General features: G+C 34.5%; 1 protein-coding gene across 1 annotated transcript in view; it reads left to right on the top strand.

Annotated features, from left to right (window-relative positions):
• The first annotated feature begins 2,291 nt into the window (after positions 1-2,291).
• Positions 2,292-16,360, top strand: part of LOC148621699 (dual oxidase 1-like) — a 40,491-nt gene continuing 26,422 nt past the window's right edge. The window contains exons 1-8 of the mRNA XM_088576342.1: positions 2,292-2,424; positions 8,674-8,763; positions 9,112-9,273; positions 10,319-10,506; positions 11,400-11,634; positions 11,936-12,123; positions 13,106-13,199; positions 13,513-13,609. Of these exons, the coding sequence (XP_088432468.1) occupies positions 2,376-2,424; positions 8,674-8,763; positions 9,112-9,273; positions 10,319-10,506; positions 11,400-11,634; positions 11,936-12,123; positions 13,106-13,199; positions 13,513-13,609 (1,103 nt within the window). The 5' untranslated portion in view covers positions 2,292-2,375. The remainder of the gene's footprint in view (positions 2,425-8,673; positions 8,764-9,111; positions 9,274-10,318; positions 10,507-11,399; positions 11,635-11,935; positions 12,124-13,105; positions 13,200-13,512; positions 13,610-16,360) is intronic.

Raw genomic sequence — 16,360 nt, 5'->3', positions numbered from 1 at the left:
CAAAAATAGTCCTACGCAGAAATTACCCCTGTTCCTCATAGTGCTGTGAAAAAAGTTCTCATCTTATTTAAAAAATTTAAACAGTTTCTGAAAGGAAAAACATTTCTGTACATTTTATAGGTGCATTTTGCTTCTTGTGATGTGAAGCCTAATCTCCATAATGATTTTTAAATATACCCCTATCTTGTGAAAACACTGGGATTTCCCATGCTATTTATAGACCCTTCACTTCCGGTGACCAGTACTGCACTGCAAGTCTGCTAACCCCACATGCCATTCTGAGGATTGTGAGCTGACATATGTAGAATCATGCTGATATATAGTCATCTGCAGGTTAAAGTTAAGGTAAAGTCCAGAGAAGCCATTGAATATTGTGAAATTAGCATAGAAGCCTATGGGAAGTGGAATTAGTGGTTTTTAGCCTACAAGCTTAATCATGCATTTTCCGGTTGGATTTCTTTTTTCGTTTTATATCTTGAAGTCTTAATAACCAATCATCTCACGCACAGGTACTAAGGGTCGGGATTTTTTTAGAGAAAATCACGTAAATAATTGCATTGTCCATGTTGGGTTTTTGATATACGAGATAGACTGGTAGACTTGTAATTAAATTTAATTATAGGTCTCAGGTATATCAGGAAAAAACCTATATGGACAGTATAAATGTAATATTTGCTGTCTAAACCTGTTTTAATCTGTCGATGTCATTTATAACTTATTGACCACGATCTTCTTATGACGCAAGTGTTGAATATTTTATAGTCATTCGTGATCTGTACACTTAATCCGTTATTATCTAGAAAATGAAATACCTGCTTACTAACTATCATTCAGACATGAGTGATATCACGAAGACCACACTTTCATAAAACAGGCATAACTAGCTTGAATTTTTATAGCAGTTTACTATAAAGCCCTTGCTATTGAGTAATACGTGCACTTGGCTATTACTCATAATCACATGGGGAAAGTAAATCATATATCATCCAGACTTGTCGGCCTATGTTACAGAAGACAGCACACGTTTTCGACATAGACAAATTTGAAAAAAAAGTCTAGCATTATCGACAAAACGTCATATTGAAAAAACCAGTATCATGCACAATTGGAGTGGTCCATTCCTATTTTGTATATATTTTTTGTAATTCATGTTCAGTAGGCACTATAACTCCTTCCACATTCGCGTTTTTACTCACTCACTTTCAGTTATTAAAATTTTTGCAGTTTGTTATTATTTTTAATACACAATAGAGTGTGTACTACTGCTTACAGTGACATAATTTTATTGCGCCTGTATCTGTTCCAGATTGGGATTGTAAAAGAACAACAAACGGAACACACAAAACAAAAACAAAAAAATGTAAATACAGAAACATATAATTAAATTTAATTACAGGTCTGTGGTGTACAGTAGGCATACCATTATGATCGAAACAATGTATAGACCCTTTTGTGCTAACTGTAGGGTAGTCGATGAGCATGCGTAGAGCATGATCAATATACACTTCCGCGAGGAAAATTCCTTTGTTCTACCCAAGCCCTACCTCGTGGAAGTGTATATTGAGCATGCTCACCAACTAACCACAAAAGGGTCTATTGTACGGCTCATGATTTTCGTCATCACAAGTATTTAAGTAGTACTCTAGCATCTTTTGAGTAGGCCCATGGTGACCTACATTTTTCAATAAGTGAAAACCTCTTGAGGTAGGCAAAGAAAAAAAAAGCGTCCGTCTTTGAATAACCTTATAACTAATGAACGGTCTTATGTCAGCACTTCAGTCAAAGTCATGCATATAATTTTTCGTTCATACGTGTATGTATCATTCCAGTCCGCTTACTGTTTCCAACAAACAAACAAACGCTTACTGTTTCAAACCATACAAAACCAGAACACACAAAGATTAAATGCGAAATACATGCACATTATTATATCCGGATTTATTCGAATATGTTGTTTGAAAGAGGACCGTGTTCTTTCGGACGTATAATGCGGAGGTATTAGCGGCTAATCCGACATGTCATTAGAGAGGGTGTGCAAGCGAGCTTTCGGTTTACGTAATTTCCACGCCAACAAATCCTAAGAATGTTGCTCCTGGTATAAAATTAAAACAACCCGAACAGATTTTTTTAAAATCAACCTTTACCAAGATTAGGGAGAAGATGTGTTGGATATAATTGCATGGACCGGAGAAGAGCCATTACAAATTAGATTAAGAGGCCCAATCCGTTTGTAAACATATCAAAATAACGTTTTATAAGTTTGATAAGACTATTAAAGTGTTGTTTTCCGTTATTGTTTGTCAGTTGAATCACAAAAGCGGAAAAGATTCACTCAGACATCGTAACAAGCGTTGGTTCACCGGGTATGAGCTGCAATGGATCTGTCAATTGGAGTCGTTCTTATTCTCCTGGTGTTTTCAGTCGGTGAGTTTCATAAGTTTTTTTTTTTTGCAGGAAAGTCTTTTTTGTTACCGAAACTGCATCTAACCTCTTAGTTCTTTTTAAGATTCATCACTTGTGCGATTACGAGCCGCGTTGTATTATACCGTGTTCGGATTTACCATGAATTTTGTGTATCTCTGACATAAAACTGACATAAGAGAGTCAACAATCGAAAAGACACAATTTTGCCTTTATTACACACACTCGCACGGGACAGTCTCTTGTTTCACAGAGTGAACAATATATAGTTGACTGCTATTGAAACAGGCGCATGTAACCAGAACATTCTTTCAAAAGTCACTTCAATTGATTTCACTTAATTATACAATCATTGTTATTTTCAAAGTTAACTTAAACTAAAATCTATATTAAAAAAAAAAACCACTGGTGACCGTGTAACTAAATGTCGTTCGCTTTTGTTTCTGGTATATATATAAAAAATGCTTTCCAATTCTTTACATCGACAACGAAAAGTAAAAAGACCAATTATTTTTTTAACAGAAAGGTAAGACAAATAGTGTTTGGTTGATTAAGTTTTTGTTTTTGGTTTTTTTTTCAAGTTAAATAGTTTCCTCGCATATATTGGAGATTTACAATTTTGGGGTTTTTGTCTATTTTGTTTTATTTTTTTTTTTCTTCCTGTTTCATAGAACAGGAAGATAGTTTTAGCACAAAACAATCACCGACTTAACAGAAAAATGGCATGTAGGTTAAAATATTGTCACCTAAGTAGTGTGCATCGGGCGTGTATTTGAAATGATATCCAAACTATTTGAAAAAATGGTCATATTCTTATAAAGTCATTTGCCTTACATGTGGCTACCGCAAGATGTCAAGAAAAGGCAGAAGGGCTTGGGGAATCAAATCATTCCCTATACGTATGGTGATACTGGATTATCTGTACTCGATTTGCATTCAGATAGTGGAATTGTTTTCGAATAACATGCAGTTTTTCCAAATGTCCACATCCTTTGGATTTGAAAGAGTAATCAAAGGAGTCAAGATTCTAGCGAAAATCAAAAGATTGTAATCCAGGGACAAAGACCAAACATGGTAAACAGGCAAACACAACAAAGAACATAAAGTTACTTAAATAATACATACAAAGTAACAAAAGTAAATGGGCAACTCGGACTCCACTAAAAACATGTATGGACCAGGTGCACCGTCCTCTGCTTTTCTAGAAAAACCCGCCGAGTTGCTCATAAAAAGTCCGGGGTAGACGAAAATGGACAAGGAAAACTATGACACGTTGAGCAAATCAGTTGTTTTGGTGCAGATGGATACACCGTAATGATACTCAAGTTCATGATGACGATCATAAAATTTCTTAAGTGATGATTTCAATTCTGCAGCATAACAACCCTGCTCCAGAAGTGTTGATATAAAAACTCCCTACGCATGTGCTGAAGGGATGAAAGGAAAGTTGACAATTTGGAATGAAAAGTCATCACGTTTGTCGTAAAGTTTCATCAATAGTTTTTCTTTACCATCGATCTCTACGTGAATTAGGCATTCACTAACAACATAAAATTTTCAATAAACAATACTTGGCAAACAATTCAATCACAAAGTTCATTTCCTTCTATGATTCTTTATTCACATATTTTGGGTTTTCATAGCATTAAATTGACGGTAAAAATAATTTAATCTCCTCCTAAGAGGAAACGGGGTTTCTCGAGCATGTATATCAACAAGCTCAATGTCGAGTATTGTAGAGCTGTATAAAAGATGGACTCACTTTTGTCGTTGTTGTTGTTGTTTGCAAGATTTAAAGACAAGTGAATGATATATGATAGCTTGGACCCCTTCCATTTGCAAAATTCTAGATCGGACCCTTTTTATCAATTTCAAGGTCTGTCTTGATAATACATATCGATTTTCATACTTTCATTTACTAGTATATATAGGAAGGTCCACATCTTTATGGAGCTCAGGAGTAGGAAGGCGTACAAAGCCTACGTCTGGCTAAAATTTGGTAACAAAATAAACATTTAATCATTTTTGCATCGGATGTCTTGATTTTTCACAAAACTGTCCTTTTTTTTTACCTTCGCTCGACCATCTGTTTCCCTAGGTCTGAATCCTCTTATGTTAAAAAAAATTGTAAATTTCGTCCAAGTTATATAGCATGAACTCCACTTTCACAATCTCTGGATCCGCCCTTGGAGCAAATATTAGATAAGTCCCTGGCTCAAGCATCTTGCCACCCTAACGATCCACCCAGAGACACTTGATCCTAATACTATCAAATAATACATGCAGCTAAAGTCGTCTTCATACGGGTGCACATATTTGAGTGAGAGCTCGCCTATTGCTTGAAGATCCAGGGTTCGAAGACGATCCGACGTCCAACTTGTGATGGATGGTTTTGCCCGAGTTCTTAATTTTCGAATAAATACAAGTACGTTGGGGATCCACTCGGAGTTTTATTACATAAGCTCGCTAAGTTCAACAAAAAATATCTTCAATTTCAGATGTAATGTCTTCAAATAGTTATCAGTTAGGCAGAGTGGATTAAAGTACAAATATATTTCACCTCAGCTATATTTTTTGGATTCATCAGGTCTTGCTGATAGCAGAGACATATAGTTACAGAGATAAGATGATAAGAGCTGATGAGAAATAGTACTAGAACTAAAAGCAATTTAAAAAAAAAACTGAGGTGATAAAAGCAATACAAAAGCGTTAAAGCAAAACAAAGTATATATAAACATTCAAAATTACCTAGATGGAGTCAGCACATGCCGTGCATTTATAGTTCTTTCCATCCCAAGATATTATAATGTTTTTCAATGGATTAAATTTGATATTTTTCTAAAATCATCGGGTAGGTCATTCCATAAAACAGCTGCAGCATATTAAAAAGTTCTTACCATCAGTAGTTGTTCGTACTAGCTCTTGGTATCTCTACAATATTTGAATATTTAAAATTATAATTTGAGTTTTTAAAAACAAAATGATCTTGTAAACATGGCGGTGACAGTTTGTTTAAAATCTTAAAACACTTTATAGCCATTGTAAAGTCATCCTTTTGATCTTAAGCGATGGTTCTTAAGCTCTATCTAATAAGCCATCATATGTACTCTCATAGTCTTCATATATAAACCGCAAGGCTCTCGCTTGTATTTTTTTTCCAATTTAGCAGTATTACTTTTGTGCAAAAATGCCATGCCAAAGAATAAAAATTAAAGTTCGAAAGAATAAAATTACGAAATATGGTAAGTTAATTTAATTTGGAGAGGTAGCAGCCAATGCGCTTAAGCACACTGAGTTGCTGTGAGGCTTACGATATATATTTTTCATATGTTGACTGAAAGTCAGTTGATAGTCTATATCGATCCCCAAGTAATTTGACATCATCATAGGTTATTACAGCTGACTCAGTATTAAAAACAGGCCTCATATCATGAGTTTTGTTACCAATAGTAAATGCCTGAATTTTTTCAGGGTTGGCTTGCATACAGTTTTTAAATTATTAAAGTCATAATCAGCATAAGACAAGGTGTTATCATCAGCATAATTATATAGAGTTCCCTGTTCAATAAAACAAAATATATCATTTATAAATATGTTACAAAGCAAGGTCTGAATATAGAGCAATGAGGCACACCCGTAAGCAGAGAGTTTACTTAAAAATATCATGTTGCAGACAATCAAGTTTTCGAAAGGTCCATTATAGCTGCCACATACTGGTTTTTATCAAGTGCGGATTTCAAATCTTCAAGGAGCTTCAGCAAAGTGGTCTGACACCCATGACCTTTTCTAAAAGCACATAAAAAGAATGAAAAATGCTTTCAAAATAATTTGTCATTTGAACAGACAGAACCATTTCATACAACTTAGATATCGTTGGTAAAATACTGTCAGGACGGTAATTTTTCCTGTCCTGTGGATCACATTTTTATATAAAAGTACAACCTGTGCTTCTTTAAGCCTGTTTGGAAAATTACTATCACAAATAGTATCATTTATTCAAGATGTAATATTTTTGTTAAGAGCCTGCAGGAGCCCCAGCACGTAATTTAAGCTTATAGATGAGATACTAACACTGTCAACGTCTATGAGTGGCCGTTCATGTCAAAATAGCGTTATTTTCATCTAGATGTAATTTTCTATCTAGATATTTCAATATTACAAGTAACTTCAGTTCAATGGGTAGATACAGATGTGCGGCCCATATAGGTCTGCCTTTTTATTATTAGTGATCATGATACATGAAAAGGATGGTTGCAGTATATATGTGATTGGGGTTAAAAATTTTAAGTAGCATATATATTTACACATGGTTACCGATTTGACATCAATTAAATCATCTTTAAAATCATCAAAGTAAATAAAGATTAACACTCAAGACTGATAAGCCGGAAGGGATCCAATTAGCTTTAGTCTTAATAGATACAATGTCATATGTTCTGATCCGCATCAAACTGTGATATGTAAACATATAAATACTGATAAACGGTATGAATATATATGAATAGTAATCCCTTCTGGGAATCAGTACTAGTGTCCGTACGTAGCTATTTTCTGATTTGGCCGCCAAATCAGAAAATAGCTACGAACACTGAATCCCAAAAGGGATTAATATGAATGGGTTACATAAATGCATTACATATATATATATATCAGAATAGCCTATATGAATGGTTGGGCACACCCGTACCTTTTTACCTGTTAAGTTACCCCCCTCCCCCCCCCTCAACCGTGTATTGGAATCTCACATATCTATTTGCTGCAGTCCCCAAACGTTAAAATCCACAAAATAGTGACCAGTTCACAGACAACTCGCTAGCCTAAGCCTCATCTTTAGGCTCAAAGTATCTTGTCTATCACGTACCATTTTGCTTTCAATTTTTAGCCTTTCATACTCATAGGAATTCGTAATGCGGGAGTCGGTATTGTAGGTATCCCAAAGCTTTTAAGGCCGATAAAAAAATAATACTGTGTTTCCGATCACTGCTCTGAAATTTTGTAGGGTTGGTAGGTAGGGATGCAGACCTGCTTACATTTAAATCTGACAGATCCACAATTTGTAAATTTAGGTTTACTGCTCACTCTCTTGCAAGATATGTCCTGATTTCGGGGTGTTAATTTAGTTTGCATGCATTTTGTCACTGGTGACATATAAAGCAATATAGGGGTGAGCGTAACCAACAACGGTTACAAACAGAGCCTTTACAAAATTTTACAATATAGAGCGGTTATGCTGTGACAAACAGAATCTATAAAGACTTAACATTGGTCTATAACATTGTATATAGTATAAACAGCATTAAAAAGCAAGAATTCACTATGGTTAGCTGTCAGGATATCCTCTTATAGCCTGACAACCTCCAAAGAGAGGGTTACCATACTCTATTCAGCCATCAGGGTACCCATCTTAACAGCTCTGTGGGCTGAGCATTCAACCACTGGCCAGATTTCTAAGAACTCTTAGTCGCCTTTTATGACAAGCTCAGTACTGCTTTAGCACTATTCTTTTGTCCCAGGAGACTAAACTAAAAAGTGAGCTTTGATTCAATTTTTTTCGGGGATTTGATATATCGCATCTACCCCAAAGAACTTGAGATAAAGGATATTACAGAAACTGTGAAGTCAGCCTCACATCTTGACCTACACTTAAAAATCAATGGTAAAGGAAAACTATTGACCAAACTTTACGACAAATGTGACGATTTTTCATTCAGAATTGTCAACTTTCCTTTCATCTGTGGCAACATCCCTTCAGCACCTGCATATGGAGTGTTCATATCACAACTCATATGTTATGCCAGAGCTTGCCGAAGCTACGCTGACTTTTTGTATTGCGCTATAACTCTAACATATAGGCTTCTGTTGCTACAAGATTGAAGTCATCACTACAGAAGTTTTATGGTTGTCATCATGAACTCGTGGATCGTTATGGTGTATTGGTCTGCGCCATGAAAACTAATTTATTCAATGTGTCCTAGTTTTCTTTTCCTCGTTTGTCTACCCTAGACATGAATTTTTATGAGCAACTTGGCAGGGGTTTCTAGAAAAGCAGAGGAGGCTGACCCTGCCGGTGCATCTGGTCCATGCTCCCAGTTTTTAGTGTACTATTTTGTCACTTTGTATGTATGATTTTAGTTACTTCATGTTCCTTATTGTGTATGTCTGTTTTCCATGTCTGGTCTTTGTCCCTGGATTACATTCTTTTGATTACCGCGATCACCTTGGTTCCCTTGATTATTCTTTAATAATTATCAGGTTGCCAGGAAGAGGAAGAGCCTGATCCAGAACTTCATCCATTAGATGGCTGGTATAATAATCTTATCAACCCTGATTGGGGGGCTGTTGGTGAGTAGTTAGAACTTTATCCATTTAATTTATTATATCATTATCTTATCAAAATTTGATGTGAGTGCTGTTGATTTGCATACTGCCTTTTGAAATTTTTGTAATGCAAGAGCATTATTAACTCGCAGAATGTACTGTTTTCAATAAGGATCTAACCTTAGACTTTTTTGTGAAATGGCAGTTTGGTAAAGAATTAGTCCTTATAGCCATGTCAATAATTTGCTACATGCTACAATGCAGGTGTACCATTCTATCACATTTTTTTAAATGAAAATCTGAGATCTTTGTTTCAAAAGTTAATCTTTTATTTTTTAAGTGTAAGACTTGATTTTCCTTTATTTTTAAAAGACACCCACTTGCTACGTAAGAGTAAAGTTGGATATGCCGATGGCGTGTACCATATGGCTGGACCTACCAGACCTAATCCATTTGACCTGAGTACAGCTACACTGAGAGGACCTATGGGATTAGGATCCACTAGAGGAAGAAATGCTATGATGACTTACTATGGTATGTTGTTCTCTATGTAAGAAATGTGAAAATCTTCTCTTTCAATAATGAAGTTAGAAGGACTTACAGTTTTAATAGTACTTCAACCTCCTCTACATCAATATTTTAAAATGGCAACATCTCTCAGAGGTTATTTTTGATTATTTATATTTGATTTTGTATTGTGTAAATTGCAATTTGCTATGATTTAGACAGTGTTTGATAACTTTAGTTTGCCCATTTTGTTTTACCAAAGAAGATGAAAAAGTTTTAATGTTTAGATATGGTTTTCAGCATTTTGTTTGCCTGAATATAGCTGAAATATTGCTGCTCGGGCGTTAAACCCCAATAATCAATCAATCAATCAGCATTTTGTCAGGGCTCTGTAGTATTATAGGGACAGCACGTTACTGATCCCCTACATATGTAGATTCGCAGTCAAAACATGAACGACTCCATGAAGGAGGTCTTGCCGATTCTTGTTGGTCAAGATATCTACAATATGACAACATAGTGGTGAAGTTATCGCTTAAGTCAAATTTGTTATTTGAGTACAAGTAGCTCCAACCCTCATTGGCACAGCCTAACTTTATATTTAGACCACAAATAACATGGGGTAATATAATGATATAGCAGCCTTGTCATCTCAGTAGCTTGAGTAAAAGTGTATGGATCTCTATGAAATTGTACTACTAAAGACTGCAAATGGGAGGTATTAGTAATTAAGTACCAAAAGGGGGTAAGAATTTTTTTTTCTGCTTTGTAGAAATTGTTTATTTCATATGTTTAACTGCTAATTTTTATCTGGCCAAAATCTTGTCAAACATTGAAATTAGGAGCTGTATCAAGTTTGAATGTTCTGTCCATTCTTGTCCCAACTATTGAGGGTTCAACTTCCATGGACATTTTGTTTGATGTTTTTGTATTTGCTTTAACTTGCAAAATGAAATAACTGCTTTATTTTGTCTGCTTCTTTTTCCATTAATTTCTATACTTTCATCTGAAAATTACCAAAAAGTGGGCAAAGATTTGGAAAAGTGAAGGAACATTTTGGTTTTTTTTACAGGACAACAAGTTGTTGAAGAGATGATGGATTCCCAGAGACCAGGTTGCCCAAGAGAATTTGAAAACATACAAGTACCTAAAGGTCATGACCTTTATGATCCTGAAGGCAAAGGAGGAGTACAGCTGCCATTTTTGAGATCCAGATATGATTTTAGAACTGGTCAATCACCAAACAATCCTAGACAACAAGTACTTATTTTATCCCCCTCCCTTTTTACGAAGTTGGGAGTATATTGTGGCAGGAGTGCCTGTCCTTCCTTCTGTCTGCACTTCCTTTCTTCTGTTCCCTGAAGGAGTATCCTATTTCTTCTACACCACTGAGTGGAATTTCCTGTTTTAATCTGTTACACCAACAGTGACACAGGTCTAGTGGCCTCTCCACTCGGTCTTTCTGTCACATAATGGGCTTTCACTTAGTGTAATCTGTAACTCAAAAAGTATTAAACCAATGTTATTCCAACTCTGCACAGTGATTAGATACAACATGTTAAGGTATGCACCTTTTATTATGGAGAAATTGGATTAATTTTTTTCTTACATTCATAAGATGTTGAACTTACCCATTTTTTTTCACTTTATGTTGTGAGAAGTACCTATTTTGTGTAATCTGTAACTCAAAAGGTGTTGAACCATCGTTCTTTTAAGTGTGCACAGTGATTAAATACACATTGAAAATATGCACCTCCTATTACAGGGAAATGAGATTGATTTTTTCCTACATTTTTAACATGTTGAACTTAGCCATTTTTTCAGCTGTATATGCTATCATTAGGACATTACACATGGAAATTTGTTACCTACTTCATATTCTTTTAATTTGCTTTATAGTGTTTATTTACAAATTGAAGACAGTGACAAATATTTGATGGTGACACAGGTCCACACATGTATTGGTCTGGTTTAGCTTTTGCTACTACACAGAAACCAACAGGTTCATAGTTTAAGTATGTTGTACTTTTATATATGGGTATGAAGTTTCATGGTTTGTCAAATTCTCATTTGACTAGACCACTTTTTTTTATTTGTTTGTTCCATTAAAGCATTGACAGGAAATGTTACATTGGTAATTTCTTGTCCTTTAGATAACTGAGATTACCCCTTTCCTTGATGGACAACTGATGTATGGACCAGCTAAAGCCTGGACAGATGCCATTCGAGAATTTAAAGGTGGTCGTCTGCTGGCATTGAATGATAAACCCCATCCAATCACTAGCAGTTTACCTGCCATCAACAATATCAGGTTACCATATGCCAACCCACCAAACCCAAGGGAGACTACTAGGGAAACAAGACTTCGTGGAGTAAATCGTTTCTGGAGTAAGTGTTAAAGTTTTGAATTTCGATTGTAAAAACCAATATGATGATAGGATGTGTTTTGTATGATTTCATTTTATTGTTTTGCCCTTTCTTTTACACAGGGACTTCAAATACATTCAGCTACCATAAATTTGTGCGTATTAAGAAGAAAGCAATTTCTTTTTGTGAACTTATCTTTGGAAGTTGATATCGTTGAATGTTTGAACACATTTTGGACAGGATTAAATATAAATAACAATTGACTTTCAACATCTTCAAGATTTAAAGGAAACAAGAAGAAATTGTATTATCTGTGTTTTAGGACTTGGTAACCCTAGAGGATTTGAGAACCCTTTTTTGTTGTCATTTGGGGTCATGTGGTTCAGGTGGCATAACTATTATGCCAACAAGACTGCTGTTGAACATGGCTGGACGTCTGAGGAAGACCTTGTTAGATTTGATGAAAGGATTTTTAATCAAGCAAGAAAAATGGTTGTTGGAACGTATCAGGTATGTTTTATTTGGTCCTTACATGAGGGACATTTACATACACACATTACAGTGTCTGTATTTAAGATCTTTTGCTATGTTGAAAATAGCATAAAATTGAATGGTTCTTACACACAATATATTTATCACAAACGATAGAAATAAAATAACCTGATATAACACAATAGAAAACTTTCACTTTCACTTTCACTTCCATTCTTGAAAAGTTCTTCAATTATATTTAGATTAACTGGGGTCAACAGGCATAAGATTGGGAGACATTGAAATGACAGCCAAGGGAATAGAAACTTGATTCCATTACAGCAAAGAATTATCAATTGATACATACATCATAGAAGCATTTCAGATATTTATATGTTCCGAGATGTATTTCCACATAATTTTCACTGTTCTTGTAGCCTTCAAATTTGATCAGGGGTGGATTCAGGTGGGTGTAGCGGGTGTGCGCTCCCCTAAAATTTGCAAAGCATGGGTTGTCGAGTAGATTTAGGCAGTTTTAGTTTGAAACTTTAATTTCTCGCTAATTTTACCCCAAAAAATATCTACATTGCACCCACTCTAGAAGAATATTTCAAAAATTTAACCTCAAAAAAGTTTTTGCCTCCCTCTGCTCAGCCAAATTTTAACTGTGCACCCCCCTCCCCCAATCTAAAATCCTGGATCTGCCCCTGAAGATATTTTTCTATTGTCTATTATAAAACTGTAAACCAGTTTCCATAAGATTGGATGTAAAGGGCGAATATGTAAATGGTCTATTGGAATTCCTCAAGTTGTTCTTTTTTTAAATGAGTAATTCCAACATATAGATCATTACCAGCTAAGTATGTATATTTCAAGACTGACCTACATGTGTGTGACTTAAAAGAATTATGTTAAATGTACTAACTAAAGTAGTTGTTATTTGGTAACTTACTTGGTTCGATTTATCATGAAAAAGATATAAAATTCCTTGTTTTTGTATTTTTCTTTTTCTATTTTCAAGAAAATCACATTCTATGACTGGCTACCACGATGGTTGTCTATTGAAAATGATAACACTACATTCTTTGATATAAGAGGACAGCATCCATTTGAAGGTAATTCTTGTAGTAAGGGTCTTATAAGCTGCTAAATTCTTTTTACTGTCAAACTATATTTTGGTGAATTGGAGAAACCAGTGTAGAAACTTAAATGAAAACTAACTTCATAATTTGCTCTGAGGTACATGTATAAAGTTTATTTCTCAGTATTTAAGCAAGGGTATATTTTCTGTTTCTGTAACTTTGAAAAAATCTTGTCTGATGATTAGCTGCTAATTGTTAGAATATTAGAAAAAAAGGTGGCCATAGATTTATGTTAAAGATTGATTGAAAGACTGAAATAGCTCAAGCTGCAAATTATATTTTATAGCATATGATCCAACTGTACACCCTGGTATAACCCAAGAGTTCCAGACTTCTGCTATGAGATTTGGTCATACTTTGGTTACACCTGGATTGTGGAGAAGGTATATATATTTTGTTTTGCCTTTATGTGTCCGTCTCTGTCAGAATCAGGCAGTTGGCAAAACATGGTATGAAAAAACCCATCATTTTGTTAGTGTAATTTGACTATTTGCACCATCAGAATCAAGGAAAACAGACATGATTTTCCATATCATGCTGGACCATTGAGTTACAATTTCATTGAAATGTACTGAAAATGAACATTTCAAGGGCAGATAACTCTATCATAAACCTCATTTTTCTTAAGATTCTATTGAAAATTTTTTGCACAAAGCTAGTGGTGCAATAATTGTCTCTTCAAATAGAGTGATATTTCATTGTCAGCTCGTTTATGACATGCATGTTTCTGAATTTTTCCCATTTTGCCTGATTCATACAAACACTTACACTTAATTATTGTGATGTAGAATAAAGGAGGTACAGTAACAACTGGTTGGCTTATATTCAGAATATTGTGTCCAAGTCAATTAACCAATTAATATAAACATGAATGTAAGGTAACAAACTTACCTTTTAAGCAGTAAATAGATGAGAACATATGTACTGCTTTGAATGTTCTTATAGTTATACTACAATTGGAAACAAAATAAGTAAGTAATTTTTTTTTCTATTTTCCCCAAAAAGACCACATTCATTTAGCTTAGCAATATATCAGGTTGATTATTAGACAAAGATGGTGAATACCTATGGAAAAGGCATAAAGCAAAACTATATATGTGCTCCCATTCATATGTTGAAAATAGACAGATTATGTCTCCCCCTTACTTTGGTGGGGAGAACTTTGGTTTTTGTACTGTATGTATGTCTGTCCATCTGTCCATCTGCTTGTCTGTCTGTCTGTCTGTCCAACACACGTTTATAACAACAAACTACTGCACAAAATGTCAAGAAACTTTTTAAGTAGTTAGAACATTATGTGTAGTTGTTCATATATTTAGGAATATATGATACACTGAACTTGTGGGAGTTGAAATTTGTTTTTGAAGGCAAAAAGAAAATTCAATTGCAGTTACTATCATTTACAAGTATTAATTTTTAGATCTTTGGTCAGAGAGACTCTTAAGGAAAAAAATCAGGGAAAATTGAAAGTTAATCGTTCAGGAAAGATATTATCAGGGCCAACTTTTTTTCACACAATGACCTCTTGTGCCTTTAATCTTGACCACAAATTACATCAGAATATAATATGGGGTCATAAATTGATTTTTTTTTGATATTTGACCTTTAAAAATGTTGATATTGATGGGAAATTTACATAGGAATAACATAGAATTGTAGATTTTTCTACCACTTTTTTCTAAATTTTTATGATCGATTCAAGCATGAAATATTCCAAAAACAAACATTAAACTAAAGTCTCTTATGAAAAAAAAAATTGCTTTTTTAACAAAGGTACTGGAGAATTTTATGACACTTTTGTTGCTTTGAAGTTAAGAATTGTGTGAAAAAATAGCATAAAATTTGAAGGTGCATTCAATAAAGTCACATCAATAATATCAGGAGCACACCAAATTTTGCTGTTTGCCACCATTAAGAATGCATGATTTTTTTTCAATTATAATTGCAGATTTTTGCTCACAAAAAAAGCATTATGGGCAAATCTAATCAATGTTCTAATGAGAAATTTTTGTCCTTGTTTGAATTGTATTACTGTAACTAAACTAAATATTCTTTTGTGACTGAAAAATTTGTTACTTTAGTAAGTTGGGCAGCCAGTTGTAGCCTGCCCAGTGGTGCCAGGATTTCCTTGTAGTTCATTGAAGACCCATTGGGTGGCTTCAGCTGACATTTTTCATCCTTGTGGGTTTATTGTGTCTGACATATTCACCATAACCATTCTCTTTATATTCCTGAACTGGTGCAAGTTAATCTATCTACAGTATCAAGTAATCTATGACCAAAAGGCCAAAAGGCTCTTGCCATCAATTCATCCGTAGATTTTTTTCAAACATCTTCTCTCAAATTACTCCATAGATTGTAACTTTGCATGAATGTTCCTTATGGTATTTTTAACAATCCTTGTATGGGGATTTTTGATCTGGCAAAAAACATGGCCACCATTACAAAATATAGACCATAGGGATTAAATTGTAGAATTAAGCAAATAACTCAAAGACAGCTGTGTTTAGCTCAAATCAGGGTGGGAGTAAAATTGTTCAGCATGATAAGATGGACCTATACCGAAATTTTCAGAAAGATCTGTTGACGAATGAATGAGTTATAGGTCTTGAAATGGGTTTTTCCCTGAATTTTACTTTTCCAACTTTGAAAATCTTCTTCTCTGAAACTACTGGATGGATTAAAACAAAACTTTGCTTAATATTATATAGAATATGTTTAGCAATCAATGCATGTGGATATTTGATCTTGTGAAAAACATGACCACCGTTTTTAAAAAATAGACCATAGGGGTCAAATTTCAGAATTATGCATGTAACTCAAAAACAGTTGGGTTTATCTGAAATCTGGCAGGGATTAAAATTATTCAGCATGATGGGATTACCTATATGTATGTGAATGCCGATATTTTCAGAAAGATCTGTTGACAAATGAATGAGTTATTGGCCCATCCTTAAATGGATTTTTTTTTAAATCTCTTCTTAGACAACTTGTAGGATGGATTGTGAACCAATATTGCATGTTTGTTATGATGTCCTTTACATTTTTTATCTGTCGAAAACATGGCCACCACTAATAAAAATTTACAACTTGTTAAAATAACTTGAAAACCAAAGGGCTTAGCCTAATTTTCT

This window comes from Perna viridis, chromosome 3 (genome assembly GCF_037379345.1).
Source record: "Perna viridis isolate PV_CMFRI_1.1 ecotype Kerala chromosome 3, ASM3737934v1, whole genome shotgun sequence".
NCBI classification, from domain to species: Eukaryota; Metazoa; Mollusca; class Bivalvia; order Mytilida; family Mytilidae; genus Perna; species Perna viridis.
The sequence above is the reverse complement of the archived record's forward strand: the minus strand, read 5'-3'. Positions and strand labels throughout refer to the sequence as shown.